This window comes from Coloeus monedula (genome assembly GCF_965178545.1).
Source record: "Coloeus monedula genome assembly, chromosome: 17".
Lineage (NCBI taxonomy): Eukaryota > Metazoa > Chordata > Aves > Passeriformes > Corvidae > Coloeus > Coloeus monedula.
In genome coordinates this window covers 16238836-16260901 of record NC_138797.1, presented here as the reverse complement: position 1 = coordinate 16260901, position 22066 = coordinate 16238836, and the positions used below count along the sequence as shown (strand labels likewise).

The 22066-nt window shown below is 42.0% G+C and overlaps 1 protein-coding gene across 2 annotated transcripts in view; it reads right to left on the bottom strand.

The window, feature by feature from the left end:
• The window catches only part of PREX1 (phosphatidylinositol-3,4,5-trisphosphate dependent Rac exchange factor 1), a 145062-nt gene extending 132163 nt beyond the window's left edge, over positions 1-12899 (bottom strand). For both annotated transcript variants that reach the window (XM_082293003.1, XM_082293004.1), the window contains exon 1: positions 12614-12899. In XM_082293003.1, coding sequence (XP_082149129.1) covers positions 12614-12769 — 156 coding nt within the window. In that variant the 5' untranslated portion in view covers positions 12770-12899. The remainder of the gene's footprint in view (positions 1-12613) is intronic.
• Between the last annotated feature and the right edge of the window lie 9167 nt (positions 12900-22066).

Below are 22066 nucleotides of genomic sequence, written 5' to 3'. Positions count from 1 at the left end.
AACTGCATTTAATTCAAAAGCCTGGACTACACTTTCAATTCAGTGGTCCAATTTTGTTTCTAAATGCTTTTTGCTCCTGTTTCCTAACTTCTAAGTGCAGGTATTCTGGCAAATGCTTCTTCTAAGTGTTGAAGGATGAATGCACAGAAGTGAAAAAAAAATCTACAGTAAGATTATCTGTCCTTGCACAAGGGCCTTGCAATCATTGGAAAGCAAGAACATGGAGGCAACGTCACAGCCAGAAGACTGAATACAGCACAACCCTAGAAGTTCAGTGCTGGCAAAGTTGAAGGCCTACTCAGTAAAAAACCCAGCAAAACAGGTACTGCAACACTCAGTGCACCATATTTCATGTCCCCTGTACCGTTTAACGACTAAGTTAAAATCTCGTGCAGTACTTTCGTCTTGTACAAATAATTTAATTGGTAAATCTCATTTCTCAACTATACCTCCCAAAAATACTCTCTTTGGTCCATATAGCCTGAAAATCATTACTTATTTACCAACAAGTTTTCAGAACACACTCTCTGTTACAGTGGGGATACTGCAACACATGTATCAGACAATGAGGCCCGTGGAAAAGAAATATATGGACCGGTTCTTGGTAGATATTTTCAGAGATGTTTATCTTCCCAGCCGCATGGCTGAGGATGCCGAGGAAACTGCATCAATCACGGGACCCAGGGTCCTTCCCCCGGGCAGGGGAACACAAACCAACCAGTGGGGAACGAGGCTGACTGGGGCAGGGAAACCCCGTGTCTGTCCCCTCAGGGCCCTGCTCCCAGGGCCACACGGCAGGGGGAGGGACCCCAACAATTCTCCTCATGTGAACAGACGACTTGTGCCAGCACCGAGGAGGGGACATGTATTTTTAACAGTGGTGGCTTCCCACATACATTTTTAAGATCCAACAAAGGAGATAAACTCTGTGGAAAGTGTCTCCCCAATATGCATCTCTCCTTTTCCTGTTGACGGATCACGCCTCTGACAAACCAATGCTCAAAGCAAACACACTTCTGCAGCTCTCTTTGGAAAACTTCCCCCACTGTTCTGCCCTTATTGTCTTGTCAACACCCTCTCCTCACAAACAGCTGCTTCCCATCTGAACTGATTTCTGAGCACAGTTTTAGTAATACAACAAACAGAACCACCAGCACCCAGAGGGATACAAGCTAAAAAATTATATCCAAGTGCCCAGTGATTATCATTTGAAGCCTTTGATTTTCTCCAATAAAAAGGGAAGTAAATAAAAGAGAAATGATCAAGCACCCTTCATATGAAGGGCCAAAGTACTTTCAGTCTACAGTATCTCAGCTGACAACTGTCAGTGGTGACACCGAGTTAGGTAATTAACATCCAGTTCCTTTTCACACTTCCCTGAAGTAGTCGACAGCCATTCAAACTGTATTTCCTTTCTGTCTCCTCCTCCACAGATTAAACAAAATAAAAGATCTCAAGTAATGACGGCAAGAGTCAGTAATGACAAAGATCTAAGGAAGGCTGACAGAACATATTTCTAGCACTTCTGGCCTGGCACCTAGAACTTTCATGTAACAACAAAGCATCAGAAATATAACCACCCACATCAACCACCCTCAAGGAAAAGCTAGCACTGGGTCTGGGTATGAGCTCCCATGTACCAGAACCCTGCTTCAGCAATAAATGCTGGAGCCTGGGGTGGAATGTAGGGCCATGCCTCCACTGGTGAGCCCACAAGGCCAGGCCACACGCCTGAGCCTTGCAATTCTGGGAGAAAACTGGGAGAATGTTTCCTGGCATGCTCTGACCTGGGCCTTCTAGCATTCTCCCAAACCATTCTCAGGCATGGTGCCAGTTAGGAGAGGCCAAGGACCATTCCCAGCAGGCAGTCTTAATGCAGCTATCCTGCTTTGAGACTCAAGAGTTCAATGGTACAAGACAGGACCAGATCATGCCAGTTGGCCACAGGGCCTAAGAGTAAAGCCTGGCACTGTTTTGTTTATTACATTTGTAGCTTAAGTCTCTTGCTTAACAATACAGGGCATTAACCACTGATCAGCTCTAACAGATAAACTTTGGCATCCATGCCTTCTCCTCTGTGACCTACATATTAAATAGCACACAGCCTACTCATGTATACCTACATTAAGCTTGTCCATTTTTCCCACAACAACATGGATGCTATTTAAGAATCAGGTTTGCAAGTCCAAAAAACTTTTATAACCTTCTGTTAGTGCCCCTTCATACAAAATGGAAGGGGCTTCTTTAGCCACCTAGTGATGAGGTTAACAGCCAAGGCTCCCTGAGGTGATGCATTCAAAGCAGTTGCCAGATTAGACAGAAAGTCCTGTGGGACCAGAGACTTTGCTGTGTAGCTGAAACCCACCCCCACCTGTCTGAGATAAGAATTTGCATTTTAGTGAGTTCTTATCAGGAGTCTGCCGCCAAAGCAAGGCCCTCCACCAGTGACACACACACTTCGAATATCAGGAAACTCCTCTCATTGCCAGCTTCCTCAGCATCCAAAATAATCCCTGAATGCAACCTTTTATGTTTTCCCCTCTTTCCTGACAAGTATTTCCCTCATGTATCCCATTACAGGTTGTTCCAAATTACTCAAGCCATGCTAGAATGCCAGAAGCATGAGCAGGCAAAACTTTCAAGACAAAGGTATTATCACTAATGTGATTTACTGTAAATAAAAGAAGGTGTAAGAGGATATGGATGATGTTGTTAGGCTTTTTTAAAACCTAAACCCATTCTGTCATGTACACAGGTAGTAAACGTCTGGCAGACATCCAGTAAAATGAGACTCATGGGTTTAAAGCTGTTTCTTAGTAAATTGCTCAGATAAACATCACTCCTTAGTGGCAAGCTCAGCAGTCATGGTCACTGGTGCAAAGGACTGCAGCAACCTCTCTGTAAAAGAGGTGCTCTCAGGGAAGGGGCAAGCACTGTGCCTCTCAAGGATCAGCATTTGCTCATTCTGACACCCTGGGCCAAGACATGTCAGCAGAAAGGATGTGGTTTTGGTATCACTAGCAGCAGCTCTGGTTCACAACTAAACCAGCGCCCTGATTTGTGCAAGGCAAACTCCTGGCCCAATCACATCAAGTTTCACACCCAAAACATACTGTAAAAGAGCTCCTAACGTATGCTTGAGACAGGAGCCCTGGAAATGCTGGTCCTATCACTTAGCTAGTGGCAACTTAACAACTGACAAATCCACAGGGAATATATAATCAGCACTCTGCCTATCCGATTGTTTGCTCCTTCTTTTTTTTGTTAACTGAAAGTGTTTTACTGAGCCAAATAAATTATGATTAGTCTAGAAAGATTTTTAAGGACTAAACAACTGCACCTGTTAAAAAAAAAGTGTCCTCATTTTAGATAAGCAAAGTGGTTTGGGAACCAACAAATTAACCTGTTGGCACAAGAACTGACCACAGCAAAACCAGAAGTACAAAATGAAAGTCAGGTTGAGAATGGTCACAAAATTTATTCCATGAGTCATGAGACATCAGATTAATTGCAACAAGGTATTATTTCTATGGCTGATATGCTTCCGCAAAAATAATTTCAGCAACGGGAGCAGCAGTGAGAATGACCCAGTATCCTCACATGAACCTAAATGTTCCTGTAACTCAGTTCCACAGTCCCACCACCTCAGTAACCATACTCACATTTAAATAATCAGGGTTTAGAAATCTATTGCCCACTCTGCAACTCAAAGATACATGACATAAAATTGTCACTGTTTCCAGAACTGTAGGAAGTGACATTGCCAGCCAGTTTGTAACAAGTTCTTGTGCTGATAACACTGGGTGAAAGGGCAGACAGGCCTAAGGCATAAGCCTCACAATGCCAGAACAGTCAATATCTGTCTTTCTGTCCATGGGTTTGAAGGGGCCTATCAGAGCAACATTCAGCTTTGGGCAATCAGTGTCTCATGGCCTGACATATGGCATTCAGCTGTGTAAGCAAGGAGGAAGACTCATTAGGAAGAGTGAAGGAACTGTTTTCTCATCACAGAGCTGTTTTCTCTTACTCTGCTCTTGAGATCTGCAGTTCAAAGGGAGCCAAGGTCTCTTCAGATGAGTGGAATCTACAGAAGGTGAAGGTGACATGCAGAAGTCAGATGTTTTAACCAGACAGCCACCCTAAGGTTCTGTCCCAGTACAGATCCACTGCAGTTCTCTATTTCTGCTACAGCTTGATTCAATCACACCTGCAGAGGTAGTGTGAAAGCTTTAATCACATCTGACTGGGTAATTAGGCAGGACTCTTCATCTGCAGTAATATCTAAATCCAAGATTTTGGTTAGATCTCAGGCATGCTGTTGGTGCAATTCCCAGACCAAGCCTCAATCTACAATACAGAAGGGAAAAGCAGTCAAAGGTAGTGTTCAGTCTGGATGAGATGGCTTTGCATGAACTGCACTGCTCCACAAGGAAGTCTTTGTAGCCGACTGAGAAACGACATAGCTGCTTATTTTAAATCTTTTCTTGTCTCTAGCTGTACTCACTCCTGGTAACCAGGACAAGCTGCCATTTGCACAGGAATTTCAAGCATCATCAAAATCAAAAGATACATCACCATTTACATCCTAAACCACACCACAACTGTGCAAGGCCTTTACCATTGCAGGCTGGAAATCCATTTGGGGAGACAAAAACAGAAAAGGGATTCTACAGCTGGAAAGAAGAAATTCACACAGTCCCTTTATATTTTCTTGCAAGTGCCTGAAGCAAACAATAGGCAGGCAACAGAATTAAGTAATTTCTTGAAAGCTTCATCTGTCACAGACTCATCTGGGTGCCCAAAGGCAAACACTGCACTTGGGAGATCCTGCTTTTTCAAGTCGCAGATACCCTCTGTGGTGGATGCCTCTGGGACTGCCAGGATGTGCACACTGGAAAGCTGGCCTGCAAACACATCACTCTCTTCCCCATAGGGGGGTTCAGTGTTGCACTTGCAGGGTACCCCCCAGAAGTCTGAATGCTAGACTGCTCCCATAAATGCTTTATGCCAACACCTAGTCACAGTTGCTGGTATGAGCAATTAGTTGTCCTCAAATGCAGGTACAAGGCTCTCCTGCGACAATAATACTCTACAAATAATACTCTACAAAACCTGTGAAGTAATCCACTCCCTCACTTGGTACTGCTAAAACCTTGGAAATGTCTTGCACCTGGTGTTTTGGGCACTAGAGTTCAGGACATACATTAGAGAATCCAGATAACAGCACAGGAACTACAGAAGTAAAATTACATAGTTTTTGAGAAAGAAAAGTTAAACAATTTGACAATATAGCATAATCTGAAGCAAAATGTGAAAACATTCTTGAAATATTTACGGGATTGATGCAAAGAAATAAAGAGCACTGCAAAAAAAGATTAGACATTATGTTAGGCATTAAGAAGACCTTTCTAATACTAACAACATCTAAACAACCAGGGTAAACCATCAGAAAAAAGATCTTTTCCTATCAGAACAGGATGGGATGGTTTGTCAAGATTCTCTCCAAGGCTTTGTTTCATGATTCTACAATACAATGTAAAATTGAAGAATCACATTTCCCATCCCTGCAAACCAGTACTCCTGCCTAGGGCAGAAATACTGTGTGAGCTGGGGAGTGGAAAATTATCAAAACTTTTAAACTTTTTTGCTTCCTATATTTAGGGACAAACAAGCTCTCATAATGGGTATCAGTCTGCTTCCTGCAAACATCAGCCCGAAATGCTGTAAAAATCAAACATGCATTCAGCTATATACCAAGCAACTCTAATACTCTGCTCTCTGTGATGCTTGGTTCACTTTTTGATCCCCATGCCCTTTCCTGCCAGAGCCCACGGTCTCTGTTCCTCCTTTCCCTCAGCTCCCAGAGTGCTATCGCAAGGGAGTTTTGTTGCAGAGGCACCAGCATGGCTCTGGGAAAGCCCAGGGAAGCCAAGCACTCCCTCCTCCCTCAGAGATCATGGCACATATTCAAACAACAACTGGCATGCCTGAAATGAGAGGGAGGGACAAACGGCAAAAGGATCACAGCACAGCAACCAAGAGGAGGGAGAGATGCAGAGCCAGAACGAGGTCAGACACCTCATTCCAAAGGATGTAATAAGACCAAAGTAGGTCTGAGATAAAGGGTAACAGGAGTCAGCTGCACACCAAGCTGGAATGAGTTAAGGGAAATAAAGAGAAAGTAGTTTTAATTCTCACCTGTATGGCAGTAAACTGGTGAAACTACACAGGGGATTTATTGATATTTTCTCACCATGGAAGTTCTGTGAGAGTACAAAAAGAATGAACACCTTCATTCATACAAAAAACCTGTTGTACTCCTACATAACTCTGATTTGTAAAGCCTCACTACAAAAGGCATGGGCTCAGCACACTATTTTCAAAGCGACACACTAAGCTCATACATCTCAGAGCAGGAGAGAACCTGGGTAATCTGGATCCTACAGCCCTGATCATAGACCTGTGACTGTAAACTGGGCTCTCTAGACCACAGGCTCAGAAGAATAAATATTTTCTGAGCTTTCTCTTTGCTTTGTTTTGCTTTTCAGTTTTTCACTTTTGCTTCATTTTTCTACATCCAGACTGTTTTCTTCACTTTCTTTTTTTGTATCCAGGGCAAAAGAACCTTTTAGTCTATTTGCATTTCAGCCGTTAGCAGCTAATTTTGCACTACACTTGGTCTAAACAGAAAACTCTATGAGCAGAATTGCCAACCCCAAATTCAAGAGTCATAACAAAAGCCCCTAAAAACTCAGGAGCATTTTTGTTTTGCTAATGTTCTATCTTCAATTCATGTTTTACAACCAGAAGGGCTACAATATGTCATTTTAAATAAAAGCTGTGATATTCCTCAATTTATATACATCAGGAACCAGGCTTTAAAAAAAAAAAAGCTCCATGACTTTAAAACTAAACAGAACATCTTGATCATTTGCAGTCCTAACAACTGGCTATAGGTGACCAACTGACCCAAAATAACAGAACAGCAAAGCCAATTTAAATCACTTCCAAACAATTTCCTTTCCCATCTCCTTCCTCTCCCCCAAATGTTCTTTTAGCTGTCTTGTAATAAGGGAGCAACATTACCGAAAGCATATGGCACACCTTCCAGAATCAGCGTGTATCTGTATCTACTGAGGGTGAACAGGCAGAGAACAGGGTAGGACAGGAAACCACAGCTCACAGCTGAGACAAATGGTCTGTTTGCTACTCTATTAGAGCACCAGAGCCTCATCTTGGATGCAAACAAGATCGTGAAATAGAAAGGGAATGAGGAAAAAAAAAAAAGGCCTGTGATGCTTATCATGTTTCAAGATGGGTGGAGTGCAAAATCCAGAGATAGATCATTTACAACTACAAAGCAAGCAAGAAAGGGGAGCAAAACATAAATATTTTGAGTCTGTAGGATGTGGGCTAATTTATCTGATGGCACGTGTCCTAATGTAACATTTATACAATTGATAGGACTGAAGACGACTTCTAGTTTTCATATAAAAATACAGGAATGCATGATACTAAAACCTAAAAATTGTACTGGTACAATTACTTATCCAATTTGATACCTATCTGGTAAGAGCAATTCACCTTTCCTACTGCTTTCATGCCTGCACAGAACAAACAGCAATTGCTCAAGCTAAAAGTACATCCTGTCATTCTGACATTGAAATGTACAAGCTGGTGGTTTGTCTTTGGAAAGATGAAAGAGACATATTTATATACAATGTAGAGAACATTTTGGCTTTATAGATTTGCAATTATCTAAGCTGTGGGAGCTGCATGTGCAGGTTTGAACTGAGTGTTCAATGAAATAAAAGAATTGGGGGGGGGGGGAAGTGATGCAACAAAATACCTACCACTGCAGTCTCGTGTATTGGATGACTACTGCTCCAACATTTCCACATGTAATTCATATGATTAAATCTACAAACTGGGAAGAACAAACTTTAAAAAAGACAGCTAACTGCTGTGTATTCACTATTCAATCTATTTTTAGAATGATGGTCAATGAATACGTCTGAAATTGCTCAGGGCTCCTGTGTCTCCTTACTTGAGAGCTGGTCTTTAGTCACTGAAATATTAGTGTTAGATTTGACTGGGATTCTGTGGAATGACCATGCAGCAGTCAAACACACCACAACCTTTCTTTTCTCAACAAACTGTGCATGACTTCTCCATACCAACTAACACTATAAGCAAGAACAGCTAGCTAGCGGCTGGGTACGCCTGGGGGCTGCACCCTGCAGATACTGCACCTCAGTAGTGCGCTGGCAGCCCCACATTCTGCACAGGACTGCACTCCACCAGACAGATCCTGGCATTTATCCAACTGGTCACTAACTAAATTATCACCTGGTTTGATTCTGTCACACAAAAAAAGAAATATTTACAGAATTACATAAGACAATATAAACATTTCTGTACACGTTACAGAGTTAAAAGAGGCCAAAGAATTAATTGAATCTTGAAGTCTGGAGACTGAAAATCCTTATGGTTTATGATCACACCAGAGACTTACAACAGAATTATCTGCCTTTATGTCTTTGAAGTTTATCTTACTCCTGAAACTTTTACTAAAGTTCCATTAGGTTCTGACAATTTTCCACTTTGCTTCTTCTGTGATCAGTAGTCCTTTAATGATGTTAGCAGCAGTACATTTCCATCTGCTACATGAAGTTCTCCCTGCTGCTTAAAAAGTTTGGCTGTGTAACGAGCCTCTACTAGTACAGCTAGTAACACAGCTGCATAACTGCAATATTGTCTATTAGTACTCCTGTGCTACACAGCATTTCTTCAAGGACGATGCCATAATTTGCAATAATATCATCCCTGCCTAACAAAATACCAAATAGGACAGGACACAATATGGCATGTGTATATTCATAACTAAATCATTAACTTCAGGTCATCAGCTGTGAGCTGGTAGAAGAGTTTTCCCCCCTCTCCCTCCTTATTTTGAAGAAATATCTAGGACAACTAGGACTATTGAAATGATGGCATACATATAGTATCGTATCTGTATTATATTACAATTTAATGTAAAATCCAGACTCTGTTTTAAAAAACAGCTATATCCCGTGTAATTGATCATCTCACCTTGTAAGGAACAAACCACAGGGTAAAGCTATTGGGTTTCATTCTCCCCATAGTTATGATACATTATACTACAATAGATAATACACATATAATGTATATATTATATATATACACACACATATAATAAAAATATCAACAGGAGTACCAGAAACTAAATATGAGCAAAATACGAGAAACGCCTTCTCATGTCCAAAATTAAATGGAATAAAATTATTACAAATCACATACAAAGTGAAAAATGATGGGACACCTAAGTTAAGTTTGCAGATATAACTCCATTTGTCAAAATTACTTTAGGTATAAAACATAACCAATTCTAGAGACTAAATTTTATTTAAATACGTAAACATCTGTAGCATTTTCATTAAATGAGTACAAAACTCACAGCAAAATATTCTTAAAAGTGACTAACACAATTTTTATTGTTAGAAAATAGAACTCCATGTTCTACAGCTTTAATGATACTCACTTGATTAGTTTATGAAAGCAAAATATGGACCACAATCTTTTAGGCAAAGCAAGTAAGGACTATGTCCTCATGCTAATAATGAACTTATTTTCCCCTGCAGCTTAGTGGGAAAACGTTTCTAAGCATAGAAAAAGAAAAGAAAAAGGAAACCTTTCCTTAAATATGATCACATATTCATCTCCTAAAACAGATTAAAATACTGTAAGTAAACTGAAGTTACTTTGATTTATTTGCAAATGCATAGTATTAAATACTTACAAGATTTTAAATACTTAAGAGATTCTTTTACATTACCAGGGAACACAGGAAGCTGCTGCTAGCAAGCAACTTCAGTGCTGTGAATAAACCCATAGAATTTAGCTGTTTGCTTTTTGAAACATTGCTTATTGAGAACACTTAATGAGTACTAGGGCTTCAATAGCAAATATTTAACCAAGAGCACAGATTCCCTCACATAAGTACAACTGTCCCAGCCTACTTGGAGAAAACTCATTATGGTGATAGAAAGATATGAGATTTAGTCTTCCTTTATTTAACCCAAGCTGTTGAAGTTTCTTAAGCAAAGGAACCCATAACCCACATCTCTCTCATCTCCTTTTTGACAGGAACAAGTTTCCAGAAGATCTGGGTACTGCAGTTCTCCTGCACAGAACTGCAGTCTTTCAGTGCAGCCAAAATTACTTCTGGATCAATTGTACTGGACCATTTCAGTACAATTCACATTATGGAAAAAACAACTAACCTTGCCCAATCCCACTGGAGTGTTAACCTGGCGCGTTACCCCAGGAAGTAGAATAGTCTACGTTTATTTTGCACTGGGTAAGTGCTGCTCATGCAGAACGTGAGCTGGGGAGACAGAGACCCATAGGGCAGGAGGGGTGGTTCCTATGCAGCGATGCCAGCATGCTCAGGAAAGCCAACAAATGGGAGTTATGTGGCCTGCATTTGTGAGGCCAAGCAGAGTTGAGAATAGAGTCCCAGGGCTACAGCAGTACTTTCATTGGTGTCATAAAGCAAAATGTTAGGCCTATAACTGCATCGAATCCCAGTGATGATATAGATGGTATTATCCTTGCATGTTGCGTCAGCTGTCCAATGTGGGAGGCGGGGCAGAGTTCACTCTTGTGGGCTGTCTTCTTAGAAGGATTAATTTACGGCCATCCGCATAATTTATGCAGGAAATATTTCATACTCCAAATTTTATTTTAAAAAATTTCATCCCACTACTGCTCTTTTACCCTCAGACACTGCAGTAGATCCTCATTCTCCTTTCTCTGGGGCTAACACCGTTCAGCTATCCAAATGCAGTTGTACAGAGATTCAGTCCATAAGATGTAGGTCAATGACTGAAGAAACTAACATTATTTAGGACAGCACATGAATATTTGACATGTGCATGAAGTTAAGCCTGTGTATGAATGCTACTCTAAACTAAGGCCCAGAGATAAGAAAGATCCTATCCCTCAGTGCTTTATTCAAACATAATTAACAAAACACAAATTCTGTAAGGGCGTAAAGCTGCACTTCCAGAACCAACCCGCAAGATTATACTATAGCCACTCTACACCCGGTAACAAAGTGCCTCGGAAGGACTCTGACTGCCAGCAGTGCCAGCCAAGACCTCAGCGAGTGCACTCAGTCAGGATATTCTCCTGCCATTACCTAGGGCATATTACTCACTACTGTTCTAATGAAAACTGCCAAGTTAATGAATACAAATAAATAAAAGACCTGATTTGTTTTTTTAATATATGAAAATCTCATTTAGCTGACACTGTGAATACGTTTAGCTTTAAGAACTGAAATTAAAAATATATAGCTTGAATCTACATTCTAGCCTGCAGCTAACAAAATCTCAAATTCAGTACTTAGGACAGAGGAGTTTTCTGAGGGATTTTTGCTTTGTTTTGTCTGTAGGGTGGGGCACCTCTACAACTTACAGCTTTTATAAGAACCTCCTCGCACTGAGACAGAACCACAGTTCTAAATAAAGCTAACTGGCACTTCAGTTGGAAAACTCAAATTAAAGGTTCTGAGTTCAACTACTGGAGAGGGAAGAGGAGGGTTGAAGTAGAGACCAGTTCATAAAGCAACCACATCCTTGTCATTTATCTTTTATGGTAGACAGTTTGCCACTTGGGTGAAAAACACTGAAGACAAACTGATTTTAAAAAACAAACAAACAAAAATCTTGCCAGAAGGACAGGTCAAAAGGGGCCCAGGGTCTAAGCCCATTTAGATGAAACCAGAGTTTAGTTTTTATCTAGGAAAACACCGGAAAGAATTTCTGCCCTGACCAATCTTTTAGAAATCTCTGCAGAGACTTCCTTTGCTTCGATTCTTGATCTCTGTGTGATCACTAGTTTATTCTTCTTCTTTTTTTTATTATGATATATCTGTTATCTAGTAACTTTTACTGCAGACTCTCCTAGTTATTTGCAGGAGTGTGGTGGTACACAGATGAATTCCACATTTAGAGCCTACACAGGAAAATGGAAATATCCAGATGGATTTTTTTTCTTCTGAACTAGCCCGTGGATAATTTCAGAGGCAGGTATAATTGTTTCCACATGCACAGACACACCCAGCACAATCACAAATTTATGTTTACCATTAAACAAAGATATATATACAATACTTATTTATAAATAACTGGTAGCAAGGGTAGATTTTCCAAGTGGATGTAAAAGCAACTTCTAAACAACAACCAAAGAGCAGATCCATTCCCGGGTCCGTTCCGGCCACCCCGCGGGGCCGGGAACGCTGCGGGGCCGACGCTGCCCGCGCTCCGCGGCGGGGGCGAGAGAACCGCGGCTCTGCCGGCCCCGCGCTCTCAGGCGGTCCCTCGCTCGTCCCCCGCCCCCGCGGCCTCTCGAACAGAAACTCCCTCTCGGCGGTGCGGACCCGGGCACGGGCACTTCCACAAGCTGTGCCCCCGCGCTGCCCCACCGCCCTCGCAGCCCCCGGCCCGCCGGGAGGAGCCGCTCCGGGCCGTCCGCCCGGCCCCGCGATGCCCCCGAGGGCGCTCCCCAGCCCCGCGGTGCCACTCACCGACTGCAGGAAGCGGAGGGTCCCCACGTAGTCGCGCTCAGTGCTGAGGATCTCGTTGAGGACGCAAAGGCGGAGGCGCAGCTGGCGGTCGGTGTCCTTGGGGCAGCCGGCGGGCTCGGCGGCGCTGGGGGCGCCGGGCGGCGGCGGCGGCTCCATGGTGGCGAGGCGGGCCGGGCGCTCCGCTCCCCGCTCCCTCAGGAGCCCCCCATGGCCCCCTCGGCCCTGCCTCGCCCGCGAGTGGAGGCGTTACAGAAGCCGGGCGCTGAGCGAAGCCCGGCTGCGGGACATATCGGGCTAGCGGCGCGGCACCGCTGAATAGAGCGCGAAGGGAAGTCCCGGTGGCAGGGAGGGGGAGCGAGGGGAAGGAGGGACGGGGCGGGCACAGGCGGCGAAGCCCGGCCCCGGGGGCCTATCCGGGCCGGCGGAAGGCAGCGGGGCGGGGCGAGAGCGACGGGCGTGCGGCCTCCTCATCTGCTGGTCCCGCACGCTCTCACAGCCGCGGGTGCTGCTCGCACGCAGCCCCTCACACACGCAGACACAGACACAGACACCGCCTCGCACCCGCACTCCCTTATCCCCCTCCAGCATACACTCCCCTCACGCCCCTTGCGCGGCAGACCCCCACGTACCGCGCCCTCTCGCATCCTTGCACTTCTCACGTGCGTTGTGTTGCTGCACAGCCCGCACAGCTCAGTCACGCAGCACAGCCGGGCACTGGACTCACCCCCGCGCCACGCGAACACGGCACAGGGCGATGAACACACCACGGCTTCTTGCACGAACAGGGATTTGCCCCCAGCCCTACAGGTCCCCCGCCCTGCCCACCACTTAAGGGGTGGGTGGTCACGCAGACACCTCATGCACTCAGTTGTCACACAGGAATGCACACACCAGAATGGACACAAATATGCAGATATAAGGTATCGCAGACTTCCATGCCAACAAAGAATAAATACAAAACACGTGTTTCATTCCTGTGAATCCAAAATGCAGAGGTTTTAAGTGGGTTGCAACTTCTTGTGCAAAGTGAGTGCACGGCATAAGGGCAGGGATGAACAGGGCAAACTAAACTGCACACAAAATCAGGGTGAGGGCTGCAATTCAACGCTACTCCTCCCATTCCCAAGAAGCTAACTTGGTTCATAACTGGAAATTTTCCCAAATATCTTCATGCCACCATAAGAACACTGCCAGGCTTTTTTTTCTTTTTCTTTTTTTTTTTTTTTTTTTTTTTGTACAAATACTTTTTTTTTTTTTAATTAAGGAAAAAGGTTTCAAAAGGAAAATTTAAAAACATCAATAATGTGAGCTCTTAAAAGGCGTAATGATAGAGACACTTACTGGATATACTACCTTAAAAAGTAAACTTAGCAAAACTAAACGTAACAAATAATGTAACAATTGTCATGTTCCCCAGGCTAAACCAAAATAACTCTTGAACTTTTTTTATCTTAACACATGGGCTATTTTTTCTGTCTTGACTGATCATTATTCTGGTTTTTAAGTGTTCTATTCAGGAGTAAGTGTTGGTAGTCTAACATACCCAGTTGTCATCTCAAGGCCTCGTGGATATCACATTACATGAAATGAGAAAACAGCTCTTGGGTCAAGATACAGTTGCAGCAGTCAGCAGGTCTGCAGTGTAAAGAAAATATCTCAAATGCTTTCAGCCCTAGGTGTGGAAATTGTCTTTATCAAGTGTCAATATTTTATTTCTCCATGTCTCCTAATGAGGTAGTCTTGGGTCAAGGTGTGCAATTATAATGGCTCTTGTGATAACCCTGTGGTAGCACTTTCTGCATCCTCATCAGTAACAAACGTTCCTCTCACTCCAAGTCAGTCTGAAACACGATTGCTCAAAATGGGAAGGAATGTGTGGGAAAGGTCTTATCTCCCTAAATGTTGTGGGTCCGAGGAAAAGTGCCGAGGGGAGGGATTGGCCAGGGTGGCTCTGGGTTCTGTGCAGGTCTCAGCTGTGCTGAGGAGCGCTCTGGGATGTGGGAAAGCACTGCAGAGTGGGTCTGGGACAAGGACAGGGAATCTCCAGAAGGTCGTATTTGACTCTAAATTCACTGGTTTTCTTTCAAGCTATTTACATTTAACCTTTCATTTTCTTCTGAAAGTCACTACAGCATTTTCATTTATTTACTCATTTTGTGTCCAGTCGATCTCTTTTTTGAAATCATCAAATTTTTTTTTTTTTTCTGTTTGGGCAAGAGGCAGGAGACAAGACTTTCTTCTAAAAGATCCTGAGTAAATACCAATACACCCTGTTAGGAGAAATCACCATCACCAAAGCTACGCCCCCACCCTGTGGCTGAATGAGAAAGTTGTTAGTTTTAAACTTGTTAATTTGTTAACTCTCTCTCCTGTGTTTTCCTCAAAAATCTTGCCATAATTTCATTTCCGTAGCAATTGCTGAGACAGGAGCCCATGGCAGCTAACATAAGTAGGATGTTACCGGAGCACTGCCTCCACCGCTGGAGGGTGAGTGCCTTTTTGTCAACATGGTGTACAAACTATATTGCTTCAAAACACTCCTCTAGCTTTAGTGGCAGTATTGAAAGCATTACTGTGTAAGGATTTTAAAAAGGATGTTACTTGTGACTGGAAAAATTAAAATGTTAAGGAAAAAGGCTTCTATTAAAATTAAAGGCAGATTTTTCACTCTTTTTTAGAAAGTGTTTTCTTTTGGCTCTAGGAAAATTCATTTTGGCAAGGTCCAAATTATTGCAGACACACATAATCCTTACTTTTGAATGGATATTTTAGTAGTTGCTAGCATGGATTTTTATTTTAAAGAAAAAGAATATGTAATTAGCCAGCAAGCTCTTTTATTATTGAAGGGCTACCATGTGTTAGCTGACTGAAACTCTAGCTGAAAATGTGCTCCTTCTAGCTTGTTTTCTTTTCACTTCATTTTAATTTTTTATATTTTTAAAAAGGAAGTAGTTTACAATTACTTTCAGTTTTGAAGAGAATTTTTACTGCCAATATGTGTTTTCAAGTGAGCACTTCAAAAGCAAAAAAGAAATGCTGCCACTTTGTAAAACGGTCAGGGAGTCAATTACAAGGAGTCTGACATCAATTAGCATGAATTCAAGGTCTTTCGTGAAGATGTAATTAATTTACGTGTGCTTGTAAGTTGTTTGCAGCTGTTATATTTTTATGTTGTCTCTCCCAGTAGCAGCAAGGTGGCAAGGTCTCCACATGGTATCACAATACCAAAGAAAATAATCATCCATTATGTGTTCGTCTGCATACTGGCTGCATTCAGTCTTGTAGAAAAAAATGTTATTCACTCCCGGCCTGCTGAAGGCTCTAGGAAAGCCCCTGGAAAGTTGTGTGAGATGTGATTGGTACCCTATTTGCTGTAGAAAAAAGATCTAGAAGTCCCATGTAATTGTAGAGTTTGTTGTTTTATACTGCTATACCCTTTAGACTCTGCAAGAAAGACCTGATAGAACGCACACCTGCCTTTCTCCCACTTTTTTTCTTCTCCTTAACCACTGCTATTCCTTTCTAAAAAGTACTATCGGTTCATCAGGCTTCCCAAAACTACACTGTTCTGAACTTTGCTAAGTTAATAGATGTTTTATCTGCTAACTTTGGGAAATTTTGAAGCAAATCCCTATTTCTGGCTTAAAAGAGAATTGCCGCTCACGCATAGTTTTGAAGCGACTTGATGACTAAGGCAAATGTGGGCGGGCATTACATATTCTGCATGACCCTTTGTCTGTGAAGACAGTGTATATATTATTTATATATACATTTATTTGGGTTTTTGGTGCTAAAAAATCCCAGCTTCTCATGCTTTGATTTATGGAAATGTTTATACAGCTTTTCAGTAGAATTGAGCACACCACAATTTCACAGTTTATTGAAGCTCTCTGTGGTGAAAAGTACATGGACAATAAGAAGTGTTGGGTACAGTGTGCATCTGAGAGCGAAGGTATCTGAACTTTCCTCTCCTATGTTGATTTCCACTTGGTCCTTGTGTGCATCTTCTTACAGCTTTGTTAAAAGTCACTGAACTGCAGATCCCTGTGTGCTAGTATACCAGGGGACTTGTCTGCATCTCTTGGTGAAGATGGGTCTCAAACAGGCCACATAAGGCAAGATAACTTTAATAGAAGCTTAAAGCTGGGCATGAGCTTTGCTGGAGCTGCATAGCAGCCAGTAAAGGCTGCAGTAAGGCAGGCCAGCAGAGGGTGATTGCTCCTATGAGCACTGGTTCCAGATTTGGTACACCATGTCCATGGGGCACCCTAAATTTACTGTTTCAGTTCAGCATTTACTAGTCTGTAGCCCTTTTCCCTGAAGAGTACAGAAATGCCCAAAGACTCACAGGAAATCAGTAGTTGAAAGTTTGTTGAAATGTGGCTTCCAAAACAATTTTGGCACTCAAGCCCAGCATGTGACATACCTGGCTCAAGGCAGTTCAAGAATTTCCTGAGTTAAAGGTTGTATCTGGACCACTGTTTTTAATAGCCTATTTCCCATTGAATCGTCCTTTGACACACATTTAAGTGTTTGGCTTTTCCAGGATCCTTCAGTAGTTTGTTCCACATGTAATGATTATTATATGGAGAAAAAAAAAAAATCTTGCCTTAGACCTGATAATTTCCTCGGTTGCATCTTAACTTCATTACCACAAAAAAATAGAGCTTAGTCACTGTCTATGCTTTACTCACCATTTAAAGATTTTGCAGACCTTTAGTTTATTTCCTCTCAGTGCCCTCCACACCAACTTAAAATGCTCTAACCTGTTAGACTCTCCTCATATTGAAGCCATTTTGCATGGCTAACCATCTTTCTTTCACTTCCCTGTACTTATAGCAGCTCTACTATATCCTTTGAGAGACAGAAGTAAAAGGTTTGTGCAAGACATTAAAGTCTGTGTACCAGGGACCTGTTCAGGATGCAGTGATGGTCAGTGTGCTGCTTCCACAGAGGGTCTAAAATGCTGCTGCTGAGTAGAAAATAAACCCTGACTCCACCACTTGTTTATTGAATGGCAACAGCTAATTTCAATTCCAATATGGCACCTGTAGATATGCAGAGTAATTCTAGAAACTTCAGTCAAAATAATGTAGTTAATAGGGACTTCCATGTGTGTAGTTAAAATCAGGTTCTGGCCTGTGTGCAGTGGACATGAATCACCTTTCACCTGCCCCTATATAATTCATTGCAGATAACTGATTTTGCTAAAGCCACTGCTGATTTATTCTGGCTAAGAATTAATCCCTTTGATTTCTACAAATGATTAATCTTCAAGCAAGCTATATGGAGGTGGTTTGCAGTGAGCTTTGCAGAAATAATTTCTTACCTTCCCACTCTCCAGGAACCTAGACTGCCAGTGGAGCATTTGCATTTCCCTTTTCAACATCAGCCTAAAAATAGGTTTAAGATAAAGATGCTCAGGTAACTTGACAGCAGAGTGACTTGGAACAAATAGAGGCTTAGAGTGAACATGGAGAACAAAGAAAAAGAATTTTCTTTTTCTAGGAAGAGTTGGGTAGAATTCTCTGTGATTAGAGGATAATATAATACATACATTCAGTTAAAGTCTGAAAGCACTTAATTAGACACATGGTGTGTGGTAGAAGGACATAAGTATTGCGTCCATTTGAAAACAGGGAAACTGAGATGCATACATCTGAAGTGGCAGCCCAAGAATACTGTGAATATGTGCAAAACAGAGCCCACTCAAAGGGGCTCCCACGATGTCACATGAGTCTCCAGCCAGCAACTCAGATTTTACCTGTGGGGTTGTTAGGCCACCTGTGAGTGCGATGAGACAGCAGTGCCCAAAGCTCGTGTTTCTCCTTGGCGTCCCCACTTATTTGATAACTCTAATACCCTAGAGAAAACTGAAGGTTAACACAACTTCATGACAAAAAGGATTCGGGATTTGAGAAGAAGAAAGGGGGAGATACCATAAACTGTATCATGGGACATGCACACAAGTTTTTGTGAAATATTACATCACTGTCTGACTTGGCAGAGGGACAACACAATGCGAATGGTGGAGAGTTCCAGCCTTCCCATGAGGTCAGGGGAGATGGACAAAACATTTTGAAAATATTACTGGTATCAAACTCACTAATTAATTGGAAATGTAGCTTATTTCCTTTTCATAGGTTTCAGTGAGATTTGTGTCAAATCCTAAATGCATGTAGTTGGGGAAGAAGCATGTGTTATTTCATACATTCTGTAGTCAAGTCAAAATATTCAATTTTGGAAGACACTCTGGGAGAAGGCTGTATTTGCTATTACTCACTCCTCTGATAACTCTTTTCTTTCCACTATCTGATTCACTTCTTTTATCATATTTCTTCTCTTTTGCTCTTCCTCAATCATACCCACCTACTTAAAACTAATCACGTACTAAAAAGTGCATAATTAGATTTTCATTATGCTCTTTCCTGACATAATTTTTGATTATGTAATTGAGGGTTCTCATTGAGCTCTCAAACTGAGAGAAGATTTTTGGTTTAATTAATCAAATGGTCCTTCTTAATTCAGGGTATTTTTAAGCAGTTTTGTTTTTAAGTCAGATGCAGAAAGTGTTTCTATTATTCCTGACATAATACCATATGATCTGATCTTTACCCTGTAAAGCCAACAATGGAGAAACACTGCCTTGACAACAAGCTCAGGTATATTTATCTAAAGAAAAGAAGATGCATCAAACTTCAATATGCTTGAAGTAGAACGACTTTTTTTTTGCAAATTCTTTTTTTTTTTTTTGCAAATTGGAAGTTTGTCAGATTTTGATTGAATAGTTGATTAATCCAGGGTTGTTCCAAGTGATTTTTTTCCCATGTGAGACCATTTACAAGTTTTCAACTCCTTACATTTTTTTCTGACAAATTAACATTCTTACAAAATGTTTTCTTTGGGGGGAGTACCAAAAAAGGCTGGTGGAAGCTTTGCAGATTGTATGCAGATAAGTATTTGCCCTGAGCTAACACAATCAAGCAAAGATTTACTTTCTGTATTTTGTTCTCTGTAAATACATGAAGTAAAAATGACATGAACAATAGTACTTGGGTTTTGGGGTTTTTTGTTATAAATTGCTTCTTCCTGACTGCATTTGCATTATTTCTTCTGTCAGTACATCGAACAGGAAAAGCCACCTACCTCTGTGTCAGCACGACCAATGTATAGAAACTGTAATGAAGAAGTGGAGGCTGGAATTATGTAGCCGGTTCAAAACTCGTGGTGTTTTCACAGCTAGAGCCAGAAAGAATTTTCTGTGTGGAACAGAGAGTTGAAGATCAGAAAAAAATGTTTTATGGCACATAAATACATGTGGAATACATGGCATCCATCCATCTGCTCTTCTTTACTCCAGTTCTATTCTCTGCTTTTCCCGATACACCTCAGTGGTTTTGAAGATGTAGATAATGATTTTGGGGGCAAGAAATCGGCACTAGCTCAGCAGTCTGCCGCCTGCTGCCTTTCAGGTGCAACATGTGCTGAAGGGCTTTGGTGAATTGTTCTCACACTTAAGATCAGACCATGCCTAAGGAACTGACTCAGCTGGGGCCCACTCTGTGCACTGCGTGAGGAAAAGGAGCAAACATCACATAATGTGATGCTGCATCTCTTGCTTCTTTGATACTCGGTGTTCCAAATGCAGTTGTACAGAGATGTAATTTCAGGGATTTATTGTCTGCACCTGCAATTTTGGTCAGATTTTTTTTTAATTCTGGAGTATATGAGTAAGCTAACATACATTTGTGAGATAATATGTGAATTCTTCTCCACTAAATACTAAGAGTGATGGAAGTCTGCATTTGATAAACTAAAGATCTTTGCTAAGGATGTGCTGAACCAGTTTGATATCACATTAGCACAAAATAGAGAGCTTGGTCATAATACATAATTTTGCCATTTATAGGCTCCCTGTGCATCTTGTATCCAGGATAAAACTCTCTCCATTGTAATTGTAGTGCACATATTTTATATCTATAAGGCTGAATTCATGTAACTGGGAAACTGTGTAGCTTGGACTGTGTTTTTATTGTTGAACTTGAGTTAACTGAAGTGTGAGCTACCCTTTTTTCCCTTTCGACATTGCTGCATGTTTTCACCACTTCCTTTGTGACACTGTAGTGAACAGGATCAGGAACTGATCAGCTGATCCAGCTCAAAATTAACTGGAAGGCAAACAAACAAAAGGTCCTTTTTCAGTCAGATTTGCTCCCTGACAGGCTCAGTGTGCAACCCCAAGAGCTACTGCTGGCATGAGAGGAGGTGTTCAGTCTTGTGGTAAGGGCAGGGCTGGGAAAAGGACGGGATTGCCTCCTCACCTGCAGATCAGTTTAAAGACCATTTGTGAAACTATAGCCTTGCACAACTGCCTGCATCAACACAGGATGCAGTCCTTGGAATTATAACCACTCGTACAAGGTCAGTGCATGGGCTGTGAGCTCATAGGGGGAGAAAGATGTTCTAGGAAATCATCACCAGCTCTAACAGAATACTAATTGACTACAGCAGTGCTGCTAGGGAAGGGGAATTGGACTTTTTTTTGCACTATTGTTATTTTCAAAACAGGCTTTTTTCTTTTTCTCTGGTTGATCTTGTGCAGAAGCATTAAAAGTAAGTGTAGCAATAAAAATGTGACTAAACTGACAGCATCACTTGTGAAATCACAGAATCATTTGTATTACAGTGTAAATGCTGTACAAGCCTTAACAGGAAGCCATTGGTACAGAGTTAGGAGGAGGCCCACGTGCTTTGCCGTGGAAGATGGAACTATAGGCTCAATGCTATGCTGAGGTTGCTTTTCAGGGGAAAAAGAAAAGATAATTTGAAGAGAATGTAGCTAACATGATAGAGAATGCTTTGTTTAAACAAAAACTACTTACCAAAGTCATAAGTATCTGCCTCTGGCGGGCATGAGGTTTGGCTTTTATAGCTCATAGGGACACCCTAGTATGAGGTGACTATAAAGTGTGGAAGGTTAAGGCAAGGTTAAGCAGGATGTTCTTTCCCGTTCTCAGGATGCTGATTTGAACTGGATTGTGCAGCCAGTTTTACAGCTTTACATCCATTGCTGACCTCCATGATGTTTTATTACATCAATCATCCCAAGCGCTCAAATGGACCTCCACAATTCAGACTTTTCTGGGAGTCCTTGGAGACTTCTGACAGCAGCCCTGAACTCTGTCAGTCCCTGGGGAAGGTGGCAAAATGTCTTTTATGCTTGCTTTCTTTTTTTTTATGCTTGCACAAGGAGAGAAAACAGCCCTTTAGAAGTGTGCAAAGTCTTCTCTCAGAGTGGCTGATGCTCTGGACGTGGCTTGCACTAGACCTATATTGTTATCGTTCAAGTACCAAAGTCCCCGCAGGATCCCATCTTCCCTCTAGAGGGGTAGAAGGCAGTGGTTTGTGTGTGAAGTGTGGGCGTTGGCTGGATTTCTGTTTGGTATGCACCAG